Genomic DNA, 26414 nt, shown 5'->3' with positions numbered 1-26414 from the left:
ACGGGGATGGCTTTGCGATGTATGAATACGTGTTCAAGGAGCTCGGCTTCCGAATGCCCTTCTCTGACTTTCAGAAATCGATGATGGCGTTTCTAAATTTTGGCGCCGTCCCAATTGCATCCCAATGCTTTTGCTTTTATGCGAGCATTCGAGATCGTCTGCAATTATTTAGGTATTGGTGCCACGACCGCATTGTTTGGCCGGTGTTTTCGTGTCCAAAGGCAGGCGGCAGACGGGCGATATGGCTGGGTCTCGTTCAAAAATGCTGAGCGGAAGCTCTTCGGGATGTACACTGACTCTGTGAAAGGTTTCAAGGACCGATACTTTGTCGTTCGTCCGCTCAGCCCGACGGCTTACTACGATGTGTCGGATTCCGTGGTCCTTCGTGACGCCGACGGGGAGCTAGTGAGGGGTGAGGACGGGCAGGTAGCAAGGGAATTCTGTACGAGGTTCCCGTTCTTCTGGTGGAAAGGTCACTTCTCGTCTCCCCCTAAGCATTACGTTTGGGAAGATGGGGACCTGGACGAGCAGGACGCAGGGTCTTACTCGGTCCTATGCAAATACGTAGACAGCTTTACTATGTCCCGGTGGGTGACGAGGAACGGGAATCCCGTGTTGGACGAGAATGGTGTGCCGGTTGTGGAGCAGCGGCCTATTAATACCAAGGCTTTGTTATCTTGTCGGACTCCCGAGGAGACCCGGTCGTTGTTAGGTCGTATTCGTTCGCCCTGCTTTTCCTCTTCTGTCCTGTGTTTTCGCTAACTCCTTTTATTTTTTCTTTGCAGATGCCATGCCGGAGAAGGAGGACCCAGTCCTGAAGATGGCTCTGGATGCAAGGAGGAATCAGAAGAAGAAGAATCGGGGAACTGGTGCTGCAGAGAACTCGGCCTCAGCAGGTTCTCCTCGGATGAAAGAGGACGAGAGGGCTTCCAAGAGATCTCGTGCTACCGAGGGGGGACGCCATGAGCCGTCGAGCCTAGGTCCCGAGCGTGGCTTTGTATTGCCTCCTTGCTACAAGGATGGAGGTTATTTTGAGAAGTTTCCCCTGGTTATCTCTCCGGATGAAGCTCGTCGGATCGGTGAGATGGACCCTCCGTCCCTTCAGAAACAGCTGGCGTGCGACGGTGCTGCCGTGATGAGGGTTTAGGGGATGGCCCAAATGTTAGCCAATGGTGGCTCGGGCTCGTCCGAGGCCCTGAAGGAGGCGGAGGCGGCAAAGAAGACTGCCGAGGACAGGGTGAAGACCCTGGAGACTGATCGCAAGGAGTTGAAGAGAAAGATCGATGCGGTTCTCAAGCAGAAGGACGGGGAGATTGCGGCGGAGAAGAAAAAGCTTGCCGACCTTCAGCTTGAGTGGGCTCCCTCGGCTGACGAGTCGCCGGACGTGGCTGCTTTGCAGTCTAGGGCGGAGTTCGTGGAGAAGATAGATAGCCTGAAGATAAGCTTGGCCGACATGGCTGAAGTCGGTTTCGAGCGCGCTGTTCGTCAACTGAGGCTTCTAAACCCTGGTTTGAAGGAGGATAATATCGGGCTTTTTTCGAAGATTGTGGACGGCGCGTTGGTGCCCGAATCTCCAGAGAGTGAAGAGTAGATAGTGGTCCCGGGCCTGCGTGCCCTTCTTCTTCGGCCTACGTGCCATTTTATCTTTTGTTGGGTAATGCCCGGACTACTTTGGGGGCCTGCGTGCCCGGCATTTTGATTGTAACTTTTGGACATCGTCGACCAAGTTGGTCGGCAATTTTAATGTTTTATAATTTTGCTTGCTTATATCTGTTTATTTGCACCTTCAGTGTTATCGTTGTATGCTCGTGTTTTGATAACTTTCCTGTTGTGCTCGTATGACGAGGTATTTCCTCCATACTTAGAATATTTTTCGATTGCTTTAGGTAACTGATGACTTTTGCTCGGATACGCCGGAGAGTTACCTATATACTTGTGATATTATCGGTTTTGTGGACTATGCTCGGCCTAGATTGATTGCCCGGGCGTGTTGAGTACGGCCCGGGTGCGCAGAGCAGGTGTGCGCTTTTAGCGAGCGCGAGACCGCGGTTGTGGCCAAGCGTTCGCGGCGTGAACGATCCCATCGCGAGCTGGGGTTCTGCCATGCAGGTACTTCCACGGAGGGTCTAGGTGTAGAATCCGCCGAGGGGTCGGTCCGTCCATCCGACGAGGGGGATCGACAGTTGCTGTCGTGGAATACTCACGTCCGTACCGACGACGTGGATCCGTGCCCGTCTGTTACCTGAGTTGGGCCAGGGGCCGGGCGTTTTAGTTTATGTTTAACTGTAATAACGTCTGAGTTTTTCAGCATTCCAGGGTCGAGCAAGTTTTTCGCCGAGAAGATTCTCGAGGTAGTAGGCGCCGTTCTCGGTTTTGTCATAAACTCGGTATGGGCCTTCCCTGTTTGGGGCTAGTTTTCCCTCGCGCGAGTCTTTCATGTTTCTGCGGAGCACTAGGGCGCCGATTTCAAATTCGCGCTTTATAACTTTGGCGTTATGGCGAAGAGCTATTTGCTGTTTTAGTTTAGCTTCTCGGAGGGAGGATCCTGCTCGGATCTCCTCTACCATATCGAGCTCTTCCCTCATGGCCTCGTCGTTAAGTTCTTCCTCGAGGGGGGACTCGGTGCGCCGAGAAGGTTCTCGGATTTCCACGGGGATTACGGCTTCGGTGCCGTAGGTTAATCTGAAAGGAGTCTCGCCTGTGCTCGAATGGGGCGTCGTTCTATACGCCCAAAGTACACTATGTAGTTCTTCGACCCAGGCTTTTTTAGCTTCGCCGAGCGTCCTTTTCAGTCCTCGGAGGATGACTCGGTTGGCTGCCTCCGCCTGCCCGTTCGTTTGAGGGTGTTCGACTGAGGTGAAGTGCTGTTTTGTGCCGAGCTTGGCCACGAATTCTTGGAACTTCCTGTCAGTGAATTGGGTGCCGTTGTCGGTGATTATAGCCTGTGGTACCCCGAACCGAGCGAGTATGTTTCGTTTGTAGAAGCGTAGCACGTTTTGAGACATGATCTTGGCGAGAGGTTCGGCCTCTATCCATTTCGTGAAGTAATCCACGGCGACCACCAGGTACTTATTCTGGTACGATCCGACCGGGAAAGGGCCGAGGAGGTCCATTCCCCAGGTGGAGAAAGGCCAAGGAGAGGAGAGGGATTTAAGCTCGTTGGGGGGAGCTAGGTGCATGTCGGCATGCCGCTGACATCTGTCGCATTTCTGAACGTGCTCTTTGGCGTCCCGCTGCATAGTCGGCCAATAATAGCCGGCTCTGAGGGCTTTCCTCGCCAGCGACCGGCCGCCGAGATGCTGGCCGTTGATCCCTTCGTGAAGCTCTTGCAGTACTTCCAGTGCCTGTGAGCCGTCGATGCATTTAAGGAGGGGAACGGAGAAGCCCCGTCGATAGAGTTTATTTTCGATGACTGTGTACGAGCAGGCTCTCCTTTTGATGGTTGAGGCTTCCTTCGGGTCGTCGGGGAGCTCGCCGTTCATGAGGTATTTGTACACCGGGGTCATCCAGCAATGGTCGTCTCCGATGGCAAACACTTGTATGGCTTGCGAGTTTTTGCCTACGCTTGGATCGGACAAGATTTCTTGTATCACCGACTTGTTCCCTCCCTTCTTTCTCATGCTCGCAAGCTTGGATAAGAAGTCGGCCCGCGAGTTGTGTTCCCGAGGGATGTGTGCGACGTCTTCCTTTGTGAATCCTTTCATTTTTTCTTTGACGAGCGATAGATACTCGGCTAGTGTGTCGTTTTTGGCCTGGTAATCGCCGCTAACTTGGGACGCGACCAGTTGAGAGTCGGTATAAATCATGACTTCCCGAGCGCCCACGTCTTCGGCGAGGCGTAGGCCCGCTAGGAGGGCTTCGTACTCGGCCTGGTTGTTCGATGTGGTGAAGGATAGGACTAAGGATACTTCGATGACGAGCCCCTCGTCGTTCTCCAAGATGATACCGGCTCCGCTGCCCGCGTGGCTTGAGGCGCCATCAACATAGATGGTCCACTTTTTCTCGGTGGGTGTTGGGGAGTTGGAGATCGTCGTCATCTCGGCCACGAAGTCGGCGAGTGCTTGGGCTTTTAACGCTTTCCTGCCCTTGTATTGTATGTCGAACTCGGACAGTTCGAGGGACCATCTCAGCATTCTCCCGGCCATGTCTGGTCGGCTGAGAAGTTGCTTGATCGGTTGGTCTGTCCGGACGATGATAGTGTGGGCGAGGAAGTAGTACCTCAGTCTTCTGGCGGCCGTTATTAGGGCCAGTGCGATTTTTTCTATCTGTTGATAGCGGACCTCGGGCCCTTGTAGGGCTTTGCTAGTGAAGTACACTGGCTTCTGCCCGTCTTCCGTTTCTCGGATCAGGGCCGCGCTGGCCGCCTCGCCTGAAACGGCCAAGTAGAGATAGAGAACCTCGTTGCTGTCTGGTCGGGATAGCACCGGGGGTTTGGAGAGCACTTGTTTGAGGTGGGATAATGCTTGTTCGCATTCCTCGGACCACTCGAAAGCCGCTTCCTTCCGAAGAAGCTTAAAGAATGGAAGTGCATGCTGGGCGGACTTCGCGACGAAGCGGGATAATGCCGTAAGCATTCCGTTTAGTACTTGGATGGATTTTTTATTGGTGGGGGTAGGGAGGTCTGAGAATGCTCGGCACTTATCAGGGTTGGCTTCTATTCCTCGTTCTGTTAAGTAGAAGCCGAGGAATTTGCCTGCCCGTACTCCGAAGGTACACTTCTCCGGATTGAAGCGCATCCTGCAGGACCTGGCCTGCTTGAAGACCCGCTCGAGATGTAGCGTGTGGTCGGAGTCTTCTCGAGATTTGACGATCATGTCGTCCATATACACCTCGAGCGTGTCGCCGATTTCTCCTCGGAAGACCTTGTTCATCATTCGCTGGTAAGTTGCCCCGGCGTTTTTGAGTCCGAAGGGCATTACGTTGTAGTAATAATTGCCCGATTCGGTCATGAAAGCCGTGCATTGCTTGTCGCATTTCGCCATGGGAATCTGGTTGTAACCAGAATAAGCGTCCATGAAGGACAACATTTTATAGCCGGCCGAGTTGTCGACCAGTCTATCAATATTAGGTAAAGGGTAGGCGTCTTTTGGTCATGCCCGGTTAACATCAGTATAATCAACACACATTCTCCATTTTCCATTAGATTTTTTAACAAGTACAACGTTTGAGAGCCAAGTTGAATACTTGGCCTCGGAAATAAAATTTGCCTCTAGGAGGTCTTTTACAGCTTTCTCGGCAGCCTCCGCTTTCTCGGGAGACTGCCGACGCCTACGTTGTACTACGGCCTTGGCGGTTGGATTGATGGAGAGGTGGTGGCAGGCGACCTCAGGGTCGAGTCCGGGCATCTCTGCGGCGCTCCAGGCGAACAGGTCGGCATTGGCTCGAAGGCAGGCTACGAGTTGCTTCCTCGGCAGGTCAGGGATGCCTTTGCCGATCTTCACTGCTCTGTCGGGGTTGTCTCCCAGGGGGATCAGCTCAAAATCTCCGTCGGGGACAGGCCGGACGGGATGAGGGGCCTTTGATTGTGTCTCTTCCCCGGTCTTCAGTTCTTCTTGTGTGAACCTTGCATCGAGGTCGACTGAGCTGACGTTGGCCGTTGGAACCTGATCTTCCCGAGGATGTTTGTCTTCGGCTCTTGGTTTTTTGTTGGAGCTGGTCGGAGGGGCGATCAGCTCTAGTCCTTTGACGGAGGCATCGAAGATCCTCCTCGCAGCTTCAATGTCGGCGTTGATGGTGGCCACTTTCCCTGTCCTCGTGTAGAACTTCATCTTCAGATGGACCGTGGAGGGCACGGCGGTTAGCTCGGCCAGTGTTGGGCGTCCGATGATGCAGTTGTACAATGTTTTGCAGTCGATCACCAAAAACCTGGTTTTGACTTGTCTGGACGCTTCCCCTTCCCCGAAGGTGACAATCAGCTCGACGTAGCCCCATGGTTTGGTGGTGGCTCCGTTAAAACCCTGGAGGTCGGAACCCACATAGGGAGTGAGGTGCGAGTCGTCCAGCTGAAGTGTTCGGAAAAGGTGAGAGTACATGATGTTGACCGAACTACCTTCATCCACCAGGACTCGTCGAACATCGAAGTTTGCCATTCTGGCTCGGACGAGGAGGGGAATGGTGGCGTTTGGAGCTCCGCCGGGCAGTTCCTCGAGGTAGAAAGTGATTGGCTCTGACTTTCCTCGGAATTTCCGCAGAGTAGGGCCGAGATCGGCATTGGCGCTGAGTAGCTCGTCGAACTTTCTCTTGACTGAACTGACGGTGAGAGAGCCGGGGTCGCCGCCGTTGGAGATGACCATTGCGGTGGGGAAATGTTCCCAGGTGCTGAGGGCGGTCGTCACGCCGACTGAAGGGATGAAGTCTTCCGGTCGGGTTACGGACAGTGCGACTTGAAGCGGTCTACTGTCCGGTGAGTTCCCCTCGTCAGAGTTTCGAGGGATGTCTCTTTTGGAGGGTTCTCCCTTCTTGGTGTATTTTGCCAGGTGGCCCTCTTTGATCAGGGTCTCTATGGCATCTTTGAGATGTATGCATTCGTCGGTCATATGCCCGTGACTCTTGTGGTACTTGCAGTACTTGGACTTGTCCGTCCCCGGTCTTGTAGGATTTGACTTCGGGGGCCTGATGTTGGATTTCTTGAACTCGGCGTTCTGGCAGTCGGCCAGGATTTTCTCCCGGGAGGTGTTCAAAGGAGTGTAGTCGTTGAAACGCCCTGCCGGTCCTCGCCGTTCTTTGACATCTCGGGACCTGTCGTCCCTTCTTTTGTCTTGTCCTCGGTGTGACCCTGGATCCTCGAGGTTTGAGTTGCGAGCGGCATTACTGCCCCTCGAGGCTTTGATCGCGGCTGCCTCGCCTTCCTCAAAGTCGATGAATGCCTTTGCTTTGCGGAGGAGGGCATTCATCGAGTGCACCTTCTCAATCTTAATGGCCTTCTTGAAGTCACTGCCGGGGAGAAGTCCTCGCTCCAAGATGTACCTCTTCATGTAGTCGGCCGTCTGCACTTGGACGGCCTCCTTATTGAATCTTTCAAGGTAATCCCGAAGAGGTTCGTTAGGTCCTTGTACCACGACCTCGAGATTGGCTTCCGATTTCGGTTGTCGTCGGGAGGCTGTGAAGTGGCTCAAGAAGAGTTCTTTGAGCTCGGTCCAGGAATGGATGGAGTTCGGAGGGAGGTTCCTGTACCAGTTCATCGCTCCCTTCCTGAGGGTGGTCGGGAAAATGCGGCACTTGATCGAGCCTCTGACGACGTGATAGTCCATGACCGCTTCGATGCTCCGAATATGGTCGTCGGGGTCAGTGGTCCCGTCGTATTGGTCCAATACTGGCGGTTTTTCCATCCCCCGAGGGAGGTGGGCTCTCCGGATACTGGCGGACAAGGGGCTGCGGAAGTCCTCCTCGTCGCTTGGTCCTGGTGAATGGTAGTGCCTATTTCGTCGGGAATCCTCTTGGTTGTCACCCAACGCAGCTTTGGAGGGGCCCCGACGGCCCTGTTCGGGGGAGGGGCTTCTTTGTTCAGCGGCTTCAGGTTTCTGGTTCTTCCTGTTCTTTCTGGGTGGAGAACGGGAACGGGTCCTCCGGCGGCGATGTCTTCTCGGGGGAGACCTTGAAGAGGATGGAGAACGCCGACGGTATCTTCTCGGCGGTGAGCGCGAGGAGGAATAGGAGCGTGACCTGTAGTGCTTCCAGGGAGAGGGGCGACGTCGTCGCTGTCTTTCCAGTTCGTGAATTCGGTCGTCCTGGGTTTCATGCCCGGACCTTTGTCGCCGACGATCCCCCCGACGATGATTAGCTAGCTCGCGGGAGGATTCCTCGATCAGCTCGTGAAGGAGGAAAGGGTCAGCGTTTGGGATGTTGTTGTTGTTGCCAGCCATGACGATTGGAGATGATTAGCTTTGATCTTTGTTTGTTAAAGATGGGGAAGCAAGTTTCCCACAGACGGCGCCACTGATCGTACCTGATCAGAAGAATCGTCGTAGGCTGCTCGGACTGGATCTTCTAGGAAGGAGAAGGGGGGGTGTACCTGCAGGGTACTCCGATGCCAAAGTAAGTTGACGAGCAAAGGAGCGCAAGTACTAGCTAAGAGTGAGTAAGAATTGAATACCTGACCCTCTAGTTAAAGAGGGTATTTATAGTCCCCAGCGCTGGGCCATGATCTCGCTATTGGGTTGGATTCCCAAGCCCAACTAGGAGACTGCCAGGTTTCCTGAGCGGAAATATCGGAGGTGCGTGCGTGCCCTCTGTCCTGGTTAACCGCTCCGAAGTTCCAGGGAGACGCGGTCTTTCAGGAGCCACGTGGAATCCGAGTTGTTCGGAGGGTTGAATATGAAGGAACCCTGCGCGGAGCAGAGTCCTCGGCAACGAAGGTGTTTGCGGGGTCGTCAGTGCCGAGCATGTCGGGTGCCATATGCTCCGGGGATATAGGGCAGCCGAGCATGTCTAAGGTGGGCATCCTAGGTGCGTAGGAGGGTCGTAGACTAACAAAACTAATTGTTTTGTTCTTTTTCTTCCTTCTACTTGTGTTTTTTAGGTCCAAAACTCGGGAAAGACGATTAGAACCGCTAGAGAGATGAATGGACTATACTACCTTGATGGAATTCAGTTTAGCAATACAACATATTTCCGTTCAAATTGTACAAGCTCATCTCCTGTTTCTAATCAAGTTATGTTATGGCATAAAAGATTAGGCCACCCTAGTTTTTCGTATCTAAAGCATTTGTTTCCTGCTTTTTCCAAAGAAATAAATTCCTCATAATTTCATTGTGAAGCTTGTCTCTTAGCTAAAGATCACCGTGTGTCTTTTAAATCAAAAGCCTATTATGGTTTCATAGTGATGTTTGGGGTCCTTGAAAAATTAAAACTATGTTTGAAAAAAATGGTTTCTGACATTTATTAATGATCATACATGTCTGTGTTGGGTTTACCTCATGTAGAAAAAATGAGAAGTTGAACAAAGTTTTTAAGATTTTTTTAACATGATTAACAATCAATTTCAAACAAATATTGGTATTCTAAGGTCTGAAAATGGAACTAAATATTTCAACAAATATTTAAGTACATTCCTTGTAACTAAAGGGATAATTCATCAATCCACTTGTCGCGATACTCCGCAGCAAAATGGTATTGCTAAAAGAAATATTAGACATCTCCTCGAAGTTACTAGAGCTATTATGTTTTCTATTGATGTACCTAAGTATCTTTAGGGAAATTATTTATTATCTTCTTGTCACCTCATCATTCGAATGCCATCTCGTGTGTTCCAATATGAAAGTCCTCATGTACAGGTGTGAAAAAACAATTTTCCCACATCTCGTATTATTACAGATCCTCCCCTTAAAGTTTTTGGTTGTCTCTGTTATGTTTACATCCCCAATGTTTTTTCGTTTTAAGTTGGATCCTAAAGCCGAAAGATGTGTTTTTCTTGGCTATGCTTCCAATAAAAAGGGACACAAATGTTTTAACCCAGTTACACAAAATTATTTTGAAAGCATGGATGTTCACTTTGTTTAAAACCAACCTTTTAAAAAAAATTCTCTTTAGGGGGAGAGTCAACGTAACAATAAAGAAGTTAATTCTTGGGAAACCTTTCTTGCTCTAGATGATATTATGACTATAGTATCTGAAACAGGGGGAGAAACACTAATTAAGGATGATAATCTTGAACTTAAAGTGTATGTTCGAAAAAAATTCCACAAAGGTGGTGCAAGCCCTATTGTCTCTCTAGTAGAAATCCAATCCGATTTACCAACTGAAGGTCCTATAGATAATATGCCTTATAGTTCTTCATATGGTAATCCTTCTTACTCATCCAATGATTTACATGATTTGTCTTTTCTTGATATTAATCTTCCAATTTCAGTGAGAAAAAATATTCCTAACCTCAATGTCCCAGCTGCTAAGAGGAAAGGTTCTCGTATGTGCACTAAACATCATGTGTCTAATTACTTGTTATATGACAAACTATCACACACCCACAAGGCATATTGTCTAGGATTTCTAATTTGTTTGTGCCTAGAACTATTCAGGAAGCATTAGGTGAGCTGAATCAGAAATTAGCGATGAAAGAAGAAATGGGTTCTCTAAACAAAAACAATACTTGGAGTATCAGTGATTTATCACAATTTAAAAAGGCACTAGGTGTAAGTGAGTTTTAACAGTGAAATGCAAGGTTGATGAAGGTGTGGAAAGATACAAAGTGAGATTAGTAGCAAAAGGATTTACTCAAACTCATGGTATTGATAACCAAGAGACTTTTGCGCGACTGTTGCTAAGATCAATTCCATTAGAATTCTTCTCTCTTGAAGTAAATTTCAACTGGACACTATATCAATATGATGTTAAAAATGTCTTCTTAAATGGTGAATTACATGAAGAAGTATATATGAGTTTACCTCTTGGATTTGAAAAAAATCTTGGAAGAAACAAAGTATGCAGATTGAGAAAGTCCATATATGGATTAAACAATCGCCAAGGGCCGGGTTTGAGAGATTCAGAAGTGTTGTTAAGAGACAAGGCTTCACCAATAGTCAAGAATATCACATTATGCTCTTTAAATACTCATGTGAAGGTAAGATTGCTATCTTAATGGTATATGTTGATGACATTAAAGCAATTAGTGATATCAAGAGAAAACTTGAGGCTGAGTTTAATATCAAGGATCTTGAAAAGTTAAAATACTTTCTAGGGATGAAGTTCGCAAGATATAAAGAAGGAATTTTTCTCAACCAGCACAAGTATATACTTGATTTACTCACAGAAACAGGGATGCCAAGGTGTAAAGTAGTAGAAACACAAATGGATCCCAATGTGAAATTAACGTCAGTTGTTGAATATGAAATAATAGATAGAGAACACTATCAACGATTGGCTGAAAGACTAATTTACTTATCACATACAAGGCTGGATATAGCCTTTGTAGTGAGTGTAATAAGACAATTTATGCATGCACCAGGAGCTGCCCACTTTGAAGCTATTTTCATAATATTAATATATTTTAAAGGTACTTCAAGAAAGGGGTTGATATTAAAAAATAGAGGGCACATACCGATTGAAGCCTATACAAATGCTGATTGGGCAAGTAATATAAATGATAAAAGGTCTACCTTAGGATATTGTACTTTTGTAAGTGGAAACCTAGTTGCATGGAAGAAAAAAAAACAAAATGTTGTAGCCAGGAGTAGTGCAAAAGCTAAATTTCGATCTGCGACCCATGGTTTTTGTAAGATATTATAGATAAAAAATCATGAAAGAATTGAAGTTTTTTGGCCCACCTTCAATTAAAGTTTACAGTGATAATAAGGCTTCTATTTCTATTGCCTATAATCCTTTCGTACATGACGGGACGAAGCATGTAGAAGTGGACAAGCATTTCATCAAAAGAAAAAATTGACAGAGGTGAGATTTGTATGTCCTACATACCCATCAAAAGTCAAGTAGTAGATGTTCTCACAAAGAGTCTTTCAAAGAGACTGTTTGATAACATGGTGTGCAATCTTGTTATGAATAATATATTCATGCTAACTTGAGGGAATATTAGCACTAATTCAAACAGATTATGTCATACAACTCATTATGACTGGATATAAATTGTAATTAATAGTAATTAACTGTATTATTATATTCTTATCTAATTTATGATTAGCATTTACAGGAGAATGATTATCTCTATTTTAGTGTAATTCATATTCTATAAATACCTCTTATATACAGTGTTACATTATAGATATGAAATAAAAAAAGTATCATATTTCAATAAATATGTTTAAGTGAGTTTTTTTAAAATCAAAATGCAAGTCATGTTTTATATTGAAACTGATCAAATAAGCTTTAAATATAATTGACTATTTAAGAAATACCAATTAAAAAGTTAAATTAAAAGGATGACAAACATTATCTTTTTATATGAATTAAGTTAAAAGATTTCAAGACAGAGGGTAAACAAATATTTGTTTTTGATTCATTCAAAGATTTCATCTTTAAACCCAATTAAAGATGAAAACTAATCCATACTTAAGAGTCTATTCTTTTTGACATGCGCTATTATTGCTATTTTATAACAGAACAATACGTTGAGCTTTCTTGGCGTCGATAGATTTTCAATTCTTCAATTGAATATATGTTAATTTTCACAACAAAATACTGTCTTTCAAGTCAATATAGTCCTCCACATCAATATGTGTGGCGGCTTATGATTCCATTTTTTCAATTCAAATATCTTTTATTAATGTGTTTAATGAAAACACACCAAAGTATCTGTTTTGTATACATACCTACAATCTATAATATATAACGTGTATAAATATTAAAATGAAAATTGACATTTTTTATAGGTAAATATCACTTTTTAATATTTTTTTTAGTTTTTTCCTTGTAATATTTTTTGTATGTATTCCTCCTGAGCGTGCAAATTTAACATTAAATCTAAGACAAAAATCAAATAAAAAAATAGTACTAGGATAAACTTTACATTTAGGGGGAAAAGACATAATAATTTTATATTTTATGAGAGTGTTTGAAAAAAAAAATTACAATGGAAAAAGCAAATTTCGCCTACATTATCGAAATTTTTTGTATATTTAATCTTTTTTTATAATTGTGGAGGGGTTGCAGTTTTTATTTTAAAAAGCTAACATATTTATAAAAATATCTTTTATTTTTATACATGTTAAATGATAAGAAATACTACAAAAATACAAAAATATTGAAGATAAATGAAACACTAAATAAATAATTAATATCTATAATGATTCTTGTATAAGTTTAAAATGGTAAATAATATATTATTTTGATTTTTTTATAGAATAACCCAGTGATACAAAATTTTATGTGATTGAAATGTGTGACTCTAATAATCATATTTAATATATATGAGTTAGATTATTCAAATATTTAGTAACATATAAGAGATTTTATATTGTTGTACAAAATATATTGGTGGTGTTAATGTTTTTTGTGATTGAAGGACATGAGTCCAATAGTAATAGTTAATTCATGAGATTGAAGAAAAATCAATTGTGTATGATTTATCTAATAGTAAAACGAAAATTTAATTTTAATGATGTGTAAATTATGTTTTTATCATTTTAATTAATCTACGACCCTTAAGTTTTTGATAAAAAGAAATTATAAATTTTAGTTGAAGTTCGAAATTAAAATATCCGATGATCTAATTTTGATCACATAAGCTTCAAGTTAATTTCAAAATTATCAAATAATTTTTGAATAATGAATGGTGAAATATGATAAAATTTAAATTTCAATTAAATTGTCAATATTTAAATATATACTTTGTATTTCAAAATATATATATATATATATATATATATATATATATATATATATATATATATATATATATATATATATATATATATATATATATATATATATATATATATACTTTGTTCTTGACCATCTACAAAGCCTAGAAAAAAATCAAGACCAAAATAAGGAAACACTAATACGAAACAATTGTTCCTCTATCTCAGTTTTAAAGAGATGATTCCGCCACAGAAGCATTGTCAATCGCTTAGATCAATCAGACAACTAACTGCGATCCATACTACAATACACAATACATGCTTTTAGTTAAAATTGTTCTCAATGCTTAATGAGAAAAGTATGCGCCATTCTCTAGTATCTAAATTCTAGTCGCTCTCATATCACTATTCATTCTCTTATAAATTTGAACGTTGGAATTATAACCTTGCACGTCAGCCTCCTCTCTATCTTACATAAAGCTCAATTCTACATTAGCGAGCACTACTTTATCACTTAACAAACATTTTTTGTTTCATTATGGTACAATGGTGTCGTCTATAGAGATCAACATCTAATTTCTGCATATTTCCATGATTTGATCTCCTCAAATCCTGAAATTTAGATTTAAATTCTTAGGAGGTTCAAATATCTGTTTCTTGTTCTTAATTCTTGAAGGTTCAACTTCCTCCTTCGTCAAATCCAACTCTAGATTCATCAAGCTTGATGAAATCTAAAGCCACTAGATCTACCGTCCAACGACAAGCCAACGATACAGTTACTAGAGTCGCGCCTATTCTTCTTCTTCTTCTTCTTCTTCTTCAAAAAGGCGATGATCAGGTAATAATTGCATCAATCCTATGCAACAATATCCTTCTCTATCGAGAATCGGTCAAGGATCATTCTAGGTTTTTTTTTGTGTGTATGCAGGTGGTTCTTTAAAAGTCCTTGATGGTTAATTCCAAGGCATTGTGATTGGGAATTCATCTGTACACAGCAGTTCCTCTGTCCAATTTTTGTCTCAAGTTCTATGGTACATTTCCATAGCTTTGTGCAAGTTACATATGGAGATGCTATGATTCATTAAGAGCTCATTTCATATGGTACCTTGGTATTGTGCTTGCTTAGTCATGGTTTAAATCCAAAGGATGAGAAATGTACATTGACTCTTTATTGTCAAGTGTTGGCTTCTTGTTTGGTTAGATTGTTCTTATCTTTAGCTTTTACTTTATGCTTTAGGATAGTCTCTTCATGTCCTCCTCTCTTCTTAGTTTTTCAAAATCTTCTCCCTTTTCAAAACCTTCTTATGTTTATAAACTTGTTTTAAAACTTTCTTAAAAATATTTTTTACCCTTTGTGGATTTTCTTCTAAAATGTTTAAACATGAGCAATTGTTATGGTGGAGATGTAATTCCCCAAATTCTTGATATTGATTTATATGATGAAACATTTTCCACTTGAAAGAGTTAGTGGCATACTTGTTGATTTATCCAAGTTGGAGCCCTTCTTTCATTTGTCATGCAAATGGTCCATTTGTTCTCATGTTCAAGATAATTGACTGAGTATTTTCCCCCATAATGACAAAGTGTTTATTCGGTTTTAAAATCCTTTTGTTTCCCTTTTATGTGGAACTATAGTTGCTCAGAATTCTCCATTGTACTCAGGAGGTATGTAGACACAAGATGTAATGTATTTCCAGCATAATATTAAAACAACAAATTCTTTCTTTCTTTTGCACACAATTTCTTTTAACAAAACAAATTTTCAAAAAGGTTTCTGTGGAGTACCACAAATGTAGGGGATGCTAACACGTTCCCCTTACATAATCAACACTCATATCTAAAATCTATGCTTTTTGTTGTTTTTGTTTTAAAAACTTCTTTGGGTTTATCTCACTCTTTTCCCATTTCCTTTGGTAACAATAAAGCGTGTAACACCCTTCTAAACCCCGCGGCAAATAAACAATTAAATCAGAGTTACATGCACAAGGGCGTCACAATTAATAATAAAATAAAACAACATCTGTCATAGTCATGCATTCACTGAAGGAAAACGTCTTAACATAACTCATAAATCAAATAACTCATGTTACACAGCGGAATAATCATCGACTAGCATCACATCATTAATGCTTTCAATCCTCAAATAAATTAAACAAAACAGAAATAATGTCATAAACTTAAAAACAGCGTTCCCCAGTGTTACACCTATCAGAGCATGACCCGACGCTAACTGACACATTGACTCATGAGCTAATCCTCACCGAGTCGAAGCCGCTATCCTCAATCTGAAAAATATAGTGTAAGGGTGAGTTTCATTCGCAATTAACAAATATTATTGCATTATAAATAACAGTACATTAACAGTTATATTATTCACCCAATCCATCTATACCCAGATCATCCATCAATCGTACAAACACATACCATCAAAACAATACAAGAGCATACATATAATCATGTTATTAAATTCATGCAATTGAATGCGACTGACTCTATGCATGTGGTACCAAACATCACCAGTGGAATCATCCACCGACCGATCTATCATCATCCAGATACGGCCCTGCCAGCACAAATTCCACACAATGGGAATTCTGCCATTCACTGAATCCTCTCATCATCTAAGATTCAGTCTACTTCAATGCTTATGAATGCATGCAAACATATATATAACATACTATTATCATCTCCACTCTATGAGTAGCATCATCTATACTCATTTCATCATCATCATCATCATTACTAAGCATGTTCATATATATACATTAACATCATTCAATACAATCAATCATCAGTAAACCACAGAATCACATCACAAGGTTTACACAGTCTCAAACAGCATACAAAACAGGCCTACAGATCGAAAGTTACACATCATTGAACTTTCCAAAAAATCACAAAACAGAATTTTACACATACAGCGACCATACGCGTATCATATAGCCTATACGCATCCATACGCGTATCACCATGCCTCATACGCGTATCATACGCATTTCATCAGAATCCAAAATGGCCTAAAAACCAACCCATACGCGTATCAGCCTTGCCATACGCGTATCACCAGGACCATTTTTCCCTTTTCAAAATTTCCATACGCGTATGAGCATCCTCATACGCTCCTTATACGCAAATCATCAGTACAAGGTATTTGGGACAGGGCACCTGCGTATCATACGCGTATAGCCCCTTGGGAGTGTCCCTCATACGCGTATGACTTCATCCCATACGCGTATGACACTGTTCCATACGCGACACACCAGAAAAATGTCCAGAAACCTGCAATTTCGTAACAGTCCAAAACCCACTCGTTTCTACTCATACCAGTCCACGATTTTGAGTCTAAAACAGTCCAATTTCACGTTTTCATTCACAGTATTCATTCATACAAACTAATATATCATCATATATCAATCAAATACATCCAAATCCCGAAATCTACCCCAATTCTTAGAACCCCAAAACCTAACCCTGACATACAAACAGAATTGACTCAACAACACAACTATTCATACACCATTCATCTATAATCACGATAAGAGATGATAATTGGAAGAGTCCCCCCTTACCTTAGCCAAATTCTTGCTCTTTGGTCTCTTCCTCTTTGTTCCTCTTCTACGTTCTTCGTGTTCCAACTTCTCTCTTTTCACGTTCTGTTCTTTCTTTCCCAATTCTAATTATTTTATGAAAAATAATATTAAATTATTAAGGGCTTTACTACACCACACCCCCTCTTCTTACTAATCTCAAACATGGCCCAAATGCCATCAATCATCATTTTTCCATTATTTTCATAAAATCCATAATAATAATAATTATTAATCTAATATTTAAATTAAATTAAAATTAAAATTATACGGGTGTTACAACTCTCCCCCACTAAAAGAGTTTTCGTCCTCGAAAACATACCTTAGGTAAAGAGCTCTGGATAAGAATCCTTCATCTGGCTCTCTAGCTCCCAGGTAACATTTCCTTCAGCCGGTCCTCCCCAAGCTACTCTGACTAAAGCTATTTCCTTACCACGCAATTGCTTCAGTCTTCGATCCTCAATCCTCACAGGCAATGCCTCAACTGTTAAGTTGTCTTTTACCTGTACATCATCTACTTGGATCACATGGGACGGATCTGAAATGTATTTCCTCAACTGAGACACATGAAACACATCATGCAAATTTGCAAGCATCGGCGGTAAAGCGATACGATAAGCCACTTCTCCCACTCTTTCAGAAATTTGGAATGGTCCAATAAAACGCGGAGTCAACTTCTTTGACTTCAATGCTCGACCAATCCCCGTCATAGGAGTAACTCTCATAAACACATGATCTCCCTCTTGAAACTCAAGTGTTTTTCTCCTCTTGTCATGGTAACTCTTTTGACGACTCTGAGAAGCTTTCATCTTCTCCTGAATCATCTTAATCTTCTCCGTAGTCTGTTGTACAATTTCTGGACCAATCACAGCACTCTCACCAGATTCGTACCAACACAACGGCGTCCTACACCTCCTACCATACAAAGCCTCAAACGGAGCCATACCGATACTCGAATGATAACTGTTGTTGTAGGTAAACTCAATCAAAGGCAGATAACTATCCCAAGTACCACCTTTTTCCAACACACAAGCACGCAACAAATCTTCTAACGACTGAATCGTCCTCTCAGTCTGTCCATCAGTCTGCGGATGATAAGCAGAACTTAGTCTCAGCTTAGTACCCAAAGCTTTCTGCAAACCTTCCCAAAACTTAGACGTAAACCTCGGATCTCTGTCTGACACGATACTTGAAGGAATACCATGTAGACTAACTATCTTCTCAATATACAACTGAGCTAGCTTCTCCATCGGATAATCCATTCTCACTGGTATAAAATGTGCAGACTTCGTCAACCTGTCCACCACGACCCAGATAGCTTCACAATTTCTGACAGTTCTCGGCAAACCTGACACAAAATCCATTGATATGCTATCCCACTTCCACTCAGGAATAAACATCAGTTGCATCAACCCAGATGGTTTCTGATGCTCAATCTTTGACTTCTGGTAAGTCAAACAAGAGTACACAAACTCAGCAATTTCCTTCTTCATTCCCGGCCACCAAAACAACTTTTTCAAGTCATGATACATCTTGGTAGCACCAGGATGAATACTCAATCCACTACGGTGTCCTTCTTCCAAAATACGCTTTCGGAGTTCATCAATATCAGGAACACAAACTCGGTCACCAAACCTCAGTATACCATTCTCGTCAACTCTGAATTCACCATTCTTGCCTTGATTAATCGAAGTCAACTTATCAATCAATCCAACATCAGCTTTCTGACCCTCTCTGATCTCTTCAAGAATACCACTAGTCAGCTTCAGCATACCCAATTTAACACTAGTAGGAGTACCTTCACACACTAAACTCAAGTCTCTGAATTGTTCAATCAAATCCAATTCCTTCACCATTAGCATAGACATATGCAAGGTCTTCCTACTCAATGCATCAGCCACGACGTTTGCCTTACCAGGATGGTAATTCAAACCAAAATCATAATCTTTCAGAAAATCTAACCACCTTCTCTGCCTCATATTCAACTCTTTCTGATCAAAGAGATACTTTAGGCTCTTATTATCACTGAATACTTCAAATCTCGAACCATACAAATAGTGCCACCACAATTTCAAAACAAAAACTACAGCTGCCAACTCCAAATCATGAGTCGGATAATTCCTTTCATGTACTTTGAGTTGTCTCGACGCATAAGCGACTACCTGTTGATTTTGCATCAATACGCCACCTAAACCCATCAGTGATGCATCACAATAAACCACGAATGATTCTGTCAGATTCGGCAAAATCAAGATAGGAGCACTAGTCAACCTCCTCTTCAGCTCTTGGAATCCTTCTTCACACTTTGCATCCCAAATAAAAGCTTGTCCCTTCCTGGTTAGTTTAGTTAATGGCAATGCTAACTTTGAAAATCCTTCAATAAACTTTCTGTAGTAACCTGCAAGACCAAGAAAGCTACGAATCTCTGACACTGACTTCGGAGTTTCCCACTGAGATACAACTTCTATCTTTGTAGGACCAACAGCAATACCATTCTTAGAAATCACATGTCCAAGAAAACTGTCTTCTTCCAACCAGAATTCTCACTTCGACAGTTTGGCAAAAAGTTGCTTCTCTTTCAACAGCTCCAACACAGTTCTGAGATTTTCCGCATGTTCTTCCTCATCCTTAGAGTATATTAGGATGTCATCTATAAACACCACCACGAACTTATCGAGATAAGGATGAAAGATCCTGTTCATATACTCCATAAAAACACCAGGTGCATTAGTAACTCCAAACGGCATTACAGAATACTCATAATGTCCATACCTTGTTCTAAAAGCAGTCTTCTGAATATCGTCATCTTTCACACGTATCTGATGATACCCAGACCTCAGATCAATTTTGCTAAACACACGCGCTCCAACCAACTGATCCATCAAATCATCAATCCTCGGTAAAGGATACCGATTCTTGATAGTAACCTTGTTCAATTGTCTGTAATCTACACACAGCCTCATCGAACCCTCTTTCTTCTTCACTAGTAACACAGGCGCACCCCACGGAGAAACACTAGGACGAATGAATTTCTTCTCCAGCAATTCTTCTAACTGCTTCTTCAGTTCGGCCAACTCAGACGGCGACATACGATACGGTGCCATCGACACTGGACTAGTTCCCGGAATTAAATCAATAGAAAACTCCACTTCTCTTTCCGGTGGTAATTCGTTCACATCTTCTGGAAAAACTTCTGGAAATTCACACACCACAGGTAATTCGCTGCTCGCAACTGTTTCTTTCACATTCATCAATGCGAACAACATAAACACTGTTGCACCATCCCCGATAGCCTCATTCACCTGTCTAGCTGTCATTTCCAGATCATCAGTACTAACCTCTTCAGGAAAAATTACCGTCTTTGCAAAACAGTTGATATGAACACGGTTGAATTCCAACCAGTTCATTCCCAGGATTACATCGAATTGTTTCAACGGAAGGCACACTAAGTCCATCCCGAATTCTCTACCAAAAATATCAACCGGACAATTCAAGCATGCAGACGAAGTAGTTACTGAACCCGACGCAGGAGTGTCAATAACCATACTTCCATTTATGTCAGATATCTCAAGATTTAACCTCTCAGCACAATCCAAAGAAATAAAAGAGTGAGTTGCTCCAGTATCAATAATTGCAACTAAAGGTGTGCCATGAATGAAACACGTACCTTTAATCAACCTGTCCTCTAGAGTAGTCTCTGACCCGGTCAAAGCAAAAACCTTTCCCCCCGATTGGTTCTTCTTTGGCTTAGGACAATTAGGACTGATGTGACTCTCTTCACCACAGTTGTAACAAGTTACAACCCTCTTCTTGCAGTCAGCAGCAATATGACCCACTTGGTCACACTTGTAACACTTCTTCTGATTAAGCTTGCACTCATTCCTACGATGTCCCATCTCACCACAATTGTAACATCTGATACGAGCACTGGAATCTCCCCCACTGGGTTTCTTCCAATCAGCGGGTTTGCCCCTACCATATGGCTTACCTCTATCCATATGTTTCTTCCCTTTTCTGTCAACCAACTCGCGAGAGTGAGATGACCTCAGCTTGATGTTATCTTCCTCAAAAATTCTACTACAATCTACCAGGTCAACAAATCTCCGGATTCTCTGGTACCTGATACCCTGCTTGATCTCATCACGAAGACCATTCTCAAATTTGACACATTTCGAGAACTCACTGGCTTCGTCGTTGTTGTAGTGCACATAGTACTTTGCCAGTTCCACAAACTTGGCTGCATACTCTGGTACTGTCATGTTACCTTGCACCAGCTCTAGAAACTCAACTTCCTTTCTGCCCCTGACATCTTCAGGAAAATACCTCCTCAGAAATTCCCTCTTAAATATAGCCCAAGTAATTGCTATACCACCAGCATCCAGCTCAGCTCTGGTTGCTAACCACCAGTCATCGGCTTCCTCAGATAACATGTGCGTACCATATCTCACCTTGAGATTCTCAGCACAATCGATGACTCTGAAAATCCTCTCGATTTCCTTGAGCCATTTCTGAGCACCTTCAGGGTCATGCGTGCCTTTGAACAATGGAGGATTATTCCTCTGAAAATTCCCCAGTTGCCTATCAGCATCAATCCCTGCTCCTACAGTCCCTCCTCCAAGCACACCAGCAATCATGCCCAGAGCCTCAGCGATAGCATCATCGTTTCTTCCTCTTCCAGCCATTGTTCTGCTTAACCACAAACAACCAGTCAGAACAAAAGTATCGACAAATAACTCGTATTAGTCGCATACACAGAAAGACTGACACTGACACTAAGACTCTGGTCACAACGACCGACTATGCTCTGATACCACTATTGTAACACCCTTCTAAACCCCGCGGCAAATAAACAATTAAATCAGAGTTACATGCACAAGGGCGTCACAATTAATAATAAAATAAAACAACATCTGTCATAGTCATGCATTCACTGAAGGAAAACGTCTTAACATAACTCATAAATCAAATAACTCATGTTACACAGCGGAATAATCATCGACTAGCATCACATCATTAATGCTTTCAATCCTCAAATAAATTAAATAAAACAGAATTAATGTCATAAACTTAAAAACAGCGTTCCCCAGTGTTACACCTATCAGAGCATGACCCGACGCTAACTGACACATTGACTCGTGAGCTAATCCTCACCGAGTCGAAGCCGCTATCCTCAATCTGAAAAATATAGTGTAAGGGTGAGTCTCATTCACAATTAACAAATATTATTGCATTATAAATAACAGTACATCAACAGTTATATTATTCACCCAATCCATCTATACCCAGATCATCCATCAATCGTACAAACACGTACCATCAAAACAATACAAGAGCATACATATAATCATGTTATTAAATTCATGCAATTGAATGCGAATGACTCTATGCATGTGGTACCAAACATCACCAGTGGAATCATCCACCGACCGATCTATCATCATCCAGATACGGCCCTGCCAGCACAAATTCCACACAATGGGAATTCTGCCATTCACTGAATCCTCTCATTATCTAAGATTCAGTCCTCTTCAATGCTTATGAATGCATGCAAACATATATATAACATACTATTATCATCTCCACTCTATGAGTAGCATCATCTATACTCATTTCATCATCATCATCATTACTAAGCATGTTCATATATATACATTAACATCATTCAATACAATCAATCATCAGTAAACCACAAAATCACATCACAAGGTTTACACAGTCTCAAACAGCATACAAAACAGGCCTACAGATCGAAAGTTACACATCATTGAACTTTCCAGAAAATCACAAAACAGAATTTTACACATACAGCGACCATACGCGTATCATATAGCCTATACGCATCCATACGCGTATCACCATGCCTCATACGCGTATGATACGCATTTTATCAGAATCCAAAATGGCCTAAAAACCAACCCATACGCGTATCAGCCTTGCCATACGCGTATCACCAGGACCAGTTTTCCCTTTTCAAAATTTCCATACGCGTATGAGCATCCTCATACGCTCCTTATACGCAAATCATCAGTACAAGGTATTTGGGACAGGGCACCTGCGTATCATACGCGTATAGCCTCTTGGGAGTGTCCCTCATACGCGTATGACTTCATCCCATACGCGTATGACACTGTTCCATACGCGAAACACCAGAAAAATGTCTAGAAACCTGCAATTTCGTAACAGTCCAAAACCCACTCGTTTCTACTCATACCAGTCCATGATTTTGAGTCTAAAACAGTCCAATTTCACGTTTTCATTCACAGTATTCATTCATACAAACTAATATATCATCATATATCAATCAAATACATCCAAATCCCGAAATCTACCCCAATTCTTAGAACCCCAAACCTAACTCTGACATACAAACAGAATTGACTCAACAACACAACTATTCATACACCATTCATCTATAATCACGATCAGAGATGATAATTGGAAGAGTCCCCCCTTACCTTAGCCAAATTCTTGCTCTTTGGTCTCTTCCTCTTTGTTCCTCTTCTACGTTCTTCGTGTTCCAACTTCTCTCTTTTCACGTTCTGTTCTTTCTTTCCCAATTCTAATTATTTTATGAAAAATAATATTAAATTAGTAAGGGCTTTACTACACCACACCCCCTCTTCTTACTAATCTCACACATGGCCCAAATGCCATCAACCATCATTTTTCCATTATTTTCATAAAATCCATAATAATAATAATTATTAATCTAATATTCAAATTAAATTAAAATTAAAATTATACGGGTGTTACAAAGCGCAGTGGCGACTTTCACTAAAATGTGAGTCAAGTCAATCAATGACTTTGATCTCAATTTTCCCCGCTACGGCTTTATCCTCATGCTTCTTCTTATTTTGTATAAGAGTAGTCAGGCACAAGTTTGTCGTCTCTTCATCATCACTTCACTTATCTTCACTTGAAGAATCATCATTTTCCAAAGCTATGTAGGCTCTTTTAGGCTTGTTGTAATTGTTCCGGTGGCTTTTATGTTTACCACAATTGAAACATAGTCCTTTTGCATTTCCCTTCTTGTTCTCATCTTGATTAAATTGTTTGGATTTATTTCTAAAGTTGGTAAGTTTTTTGTCCAAATGTTTCACACCATTTTTTTATGTACCTGTCATACCCCAAAATTTGCCCACCATATTTTAAAACAAACAGTTTCCTTACACTCAAAGATCACCAATTGCTCAAAGCTACACAAGAAGGAAGTATGCATATCTTCTCCTAAATAAGTAAATCTAAATTAGGGTTTGGTCTCTCATATGCTCAAAGGATCCTCAGGCCGAGTTCCAAGCTCTGACTCCCAAGATTGCCCAGACAAAAGCTCAAATAGTCAATAGTCGACTAGTTTGACCTAAAAGTCAAATGTGGTCAAATCAAAATCAAAACTCCTGATTTTTGGTCAACATCAACATTTTGAAGTCACATTAATCATTTGATCAAGGGTTGATCATGATTCATCAAGAAAAGCTCATAAATCAACAAAGCTCATAGTTTCTAAATTAGGGTTTTGTAGGAAAAAGTCAACTGAACTTTGACCAGCCATAACTTTCACATGGTTCATTATAAATTTCCTAACCAAATCGTATTTTGAAGGAGAACGAGTTCTCTACAACTTTGTCTCTCTAAATCAAAGGCCAAAATTGCATCATTTGAGAGATATGAGTCAAAACATTACAGGTCCTTCTAGAAGCTCGCAAAACGCTTTTTTTTTGTCAGGACCCATATCTTCAAGATAATATCCTCAAATGCAAAATGTGTTCCAAAGTGGCTTGTAGAGGACATATTGAGCTTTCCATAAAGTACAAGAACATCTTCATAGGGTTAAAATTGAGAGAGTTATGGTTTGCTAAATTTGGCCAAATTTCAAGGAAAGCACAAAAGTCATTGTGAACAAACTTGATTCTTTGACTATTGGGCTTAGGTTTTGGACTCTAAACATGTTCATGACCCATTATAAGACCCATGATGCCATTCTTTTATTTTTATCATTATTACTTTATTTTTATTTTAAGTTTGTTCATTTAAATTCTTAAATAAAGTAAACAAATAATGTAAAAAATAAAAGATATAGTATTGGCTTATTTTGTGATCAAATCTTGTGTAAAATTCTAACCTTAACATAAAGAAATTTATGAGGAATAATTGGTGTAAGATAGGTTTCAAAAATAGAAAGAATTGAACTAATTTGAAATCAAATATTCTCACATGCCAATGATTGATTGCCTCCACTTATTTTGACCTAAGAATCATCCATATACATACATAAACGTTCTCAGCCATAAGGGGAACAAACCCTAGCCAAAAAAAAGGAGCTCTCAACATTTCCAAAATCTCCAAAAGAAGTGAATTTTCGTTTTCATGTTTGCAGCCTCTCCCACTTGATTCTAAGCATGGAATTATACTCCTGGAGGCTCCATGATCTGTTTCCCACTATCCCACAAGGCCAAAGCACCTCCGATCGTGCCATATGAGTATCACCGATGAGGTAAATTTTCTTGAAATCAACTTGACAATCTACGCGTTGTTGGTAAGTTTGATGTGTGTATTCGTGTTCAGGGCAACCATTAGGACAAGTATGACGTCTCACATGCAAGTTTTCAGACCAGATTCGCGAATTGCCAGGGTTAGGGCTTCAAGGTCGTGAACTCTCGAAACCATAGCTACAACCTTTTTCAATTGAAACTAATATCTCCACTGAATTCGCAGCATCACGTTTAGTGGATCTGGGCAGTTTTGTTTTTTGTTTGATGCGATTTGCAGGTTCTAACGAGCAAGAGGCCATCGGAGAAGATGGAAGAGCCACCGTCGACGGTGGTCTGAGTGGCCAAGGACTCTTTCAACGCGCGCCTGGAACTTTCAAAGAGAATGATTGACTGGTCAAAAATGGCTATCTTCTCTCTCCACATGTGACTGGCCCGTCAAAGGATAGTGGGGCCCACGTTTGAATATTTTGGAAATTCTGACATAATGAGCTTGTTTTATATTTATTAATGTTGACTGATTTATTTAACAGCGAATTAAGTTTGGTTTAGTGGAAAGTGGTGCGTTCAAGAATTCTCACATGAAAGGGCAGGGGTTCGAACCCTGCCTTTTGCAAGTTATTTTTTCCAAAATAAGCTTATGTGGATCCAGCTTTTCAGAACCACATGGGCACACGGTGCATCCTCACATTCTCACCATGGGATCTCCCCAGCTCTATGATCTAACGTCCCTGGGAGTGCAATCCACCATAGACCCCCAGACCTCCACCACACCGACTCAGGTGCTGTTTATTCTATTTTATTTTATTATTTTGCTTTGCTATTTAATTTTCTTCAATCTTTTCCTTTTGGTGTTTTTTGTTAGTTTGTAACCATTCAATTAATTAGGATTAGCATAACAACTAATTTAATTTTTTGTCTGAAATTAATTAATTAGTTTAAATAGGTTAAATTAATTAGGTATTTAGGATTTTAAATTAGTAATTAAGATTAGTCGACTTTAATTTAGAAATTAGGTTTAATAATAATTAGTGATAATTTTAGTTAATAATTTTAATTTAGTTTTTTTATCATAATTTTAATTTAAGTTTTAA

The 26414-nt window shown here is 41.5% G+C and overlaps 2 protein-coding genes across 2 annotated transcripts; both read left to right on the top strand.

The window, feature by feature from the left end:
* Positions 1–1150: 1150 nt before the first annotated feature.
* LOC131597698 (uncharacterized) lies at positions 1151–1591 on the top strand. Its single transcript, XM_058870376.1, has one exon. It carries the CDS (start codon positions 1151–1153, stop codon positions 1589–1591), a length of 441 nt encoding a protein of 146 aa, XP_058726359.1.
* An 8003-nt stretch (positions 1592–9594) lies between these two features.
* LOC131597697 (uncharacterized mitochondrial protein AtMg00810-like) lies at positions 9595–11220 on the top strand. The gene is made up of 2 exons (XM_058870375.1): positions 9595–9901; positions 10556–11220. The coding sequence occupies exons 1-2, from the start codon at positions 9595–9597 to the stop codon at positions 11218–11220; spliced, it is 972 nt and encodes a 323-aa protein (XP_058726358.1).
* The last annotated feature ends 15194 nt before the right edge of the window (positions 11221–26414 follow it).

Source organism: Vicia villosa, linkage group LG4 (genome assembly GCF_029867415.1).
Source record: "Vicia villosa cultivar HV-30 ecotype Madison, WI linkage group LG4, Vvil1.0, whole genome shotgun sequence".
NCBI lineage: Eukaryota > Viridiplantae > Streptophyta > Magnoliopsida > Fabales > Fabaceae > Vicia > Vicia villosa.
This window is presented reverse-complemented; position numbering and strand designations above follow the sequence as displayed.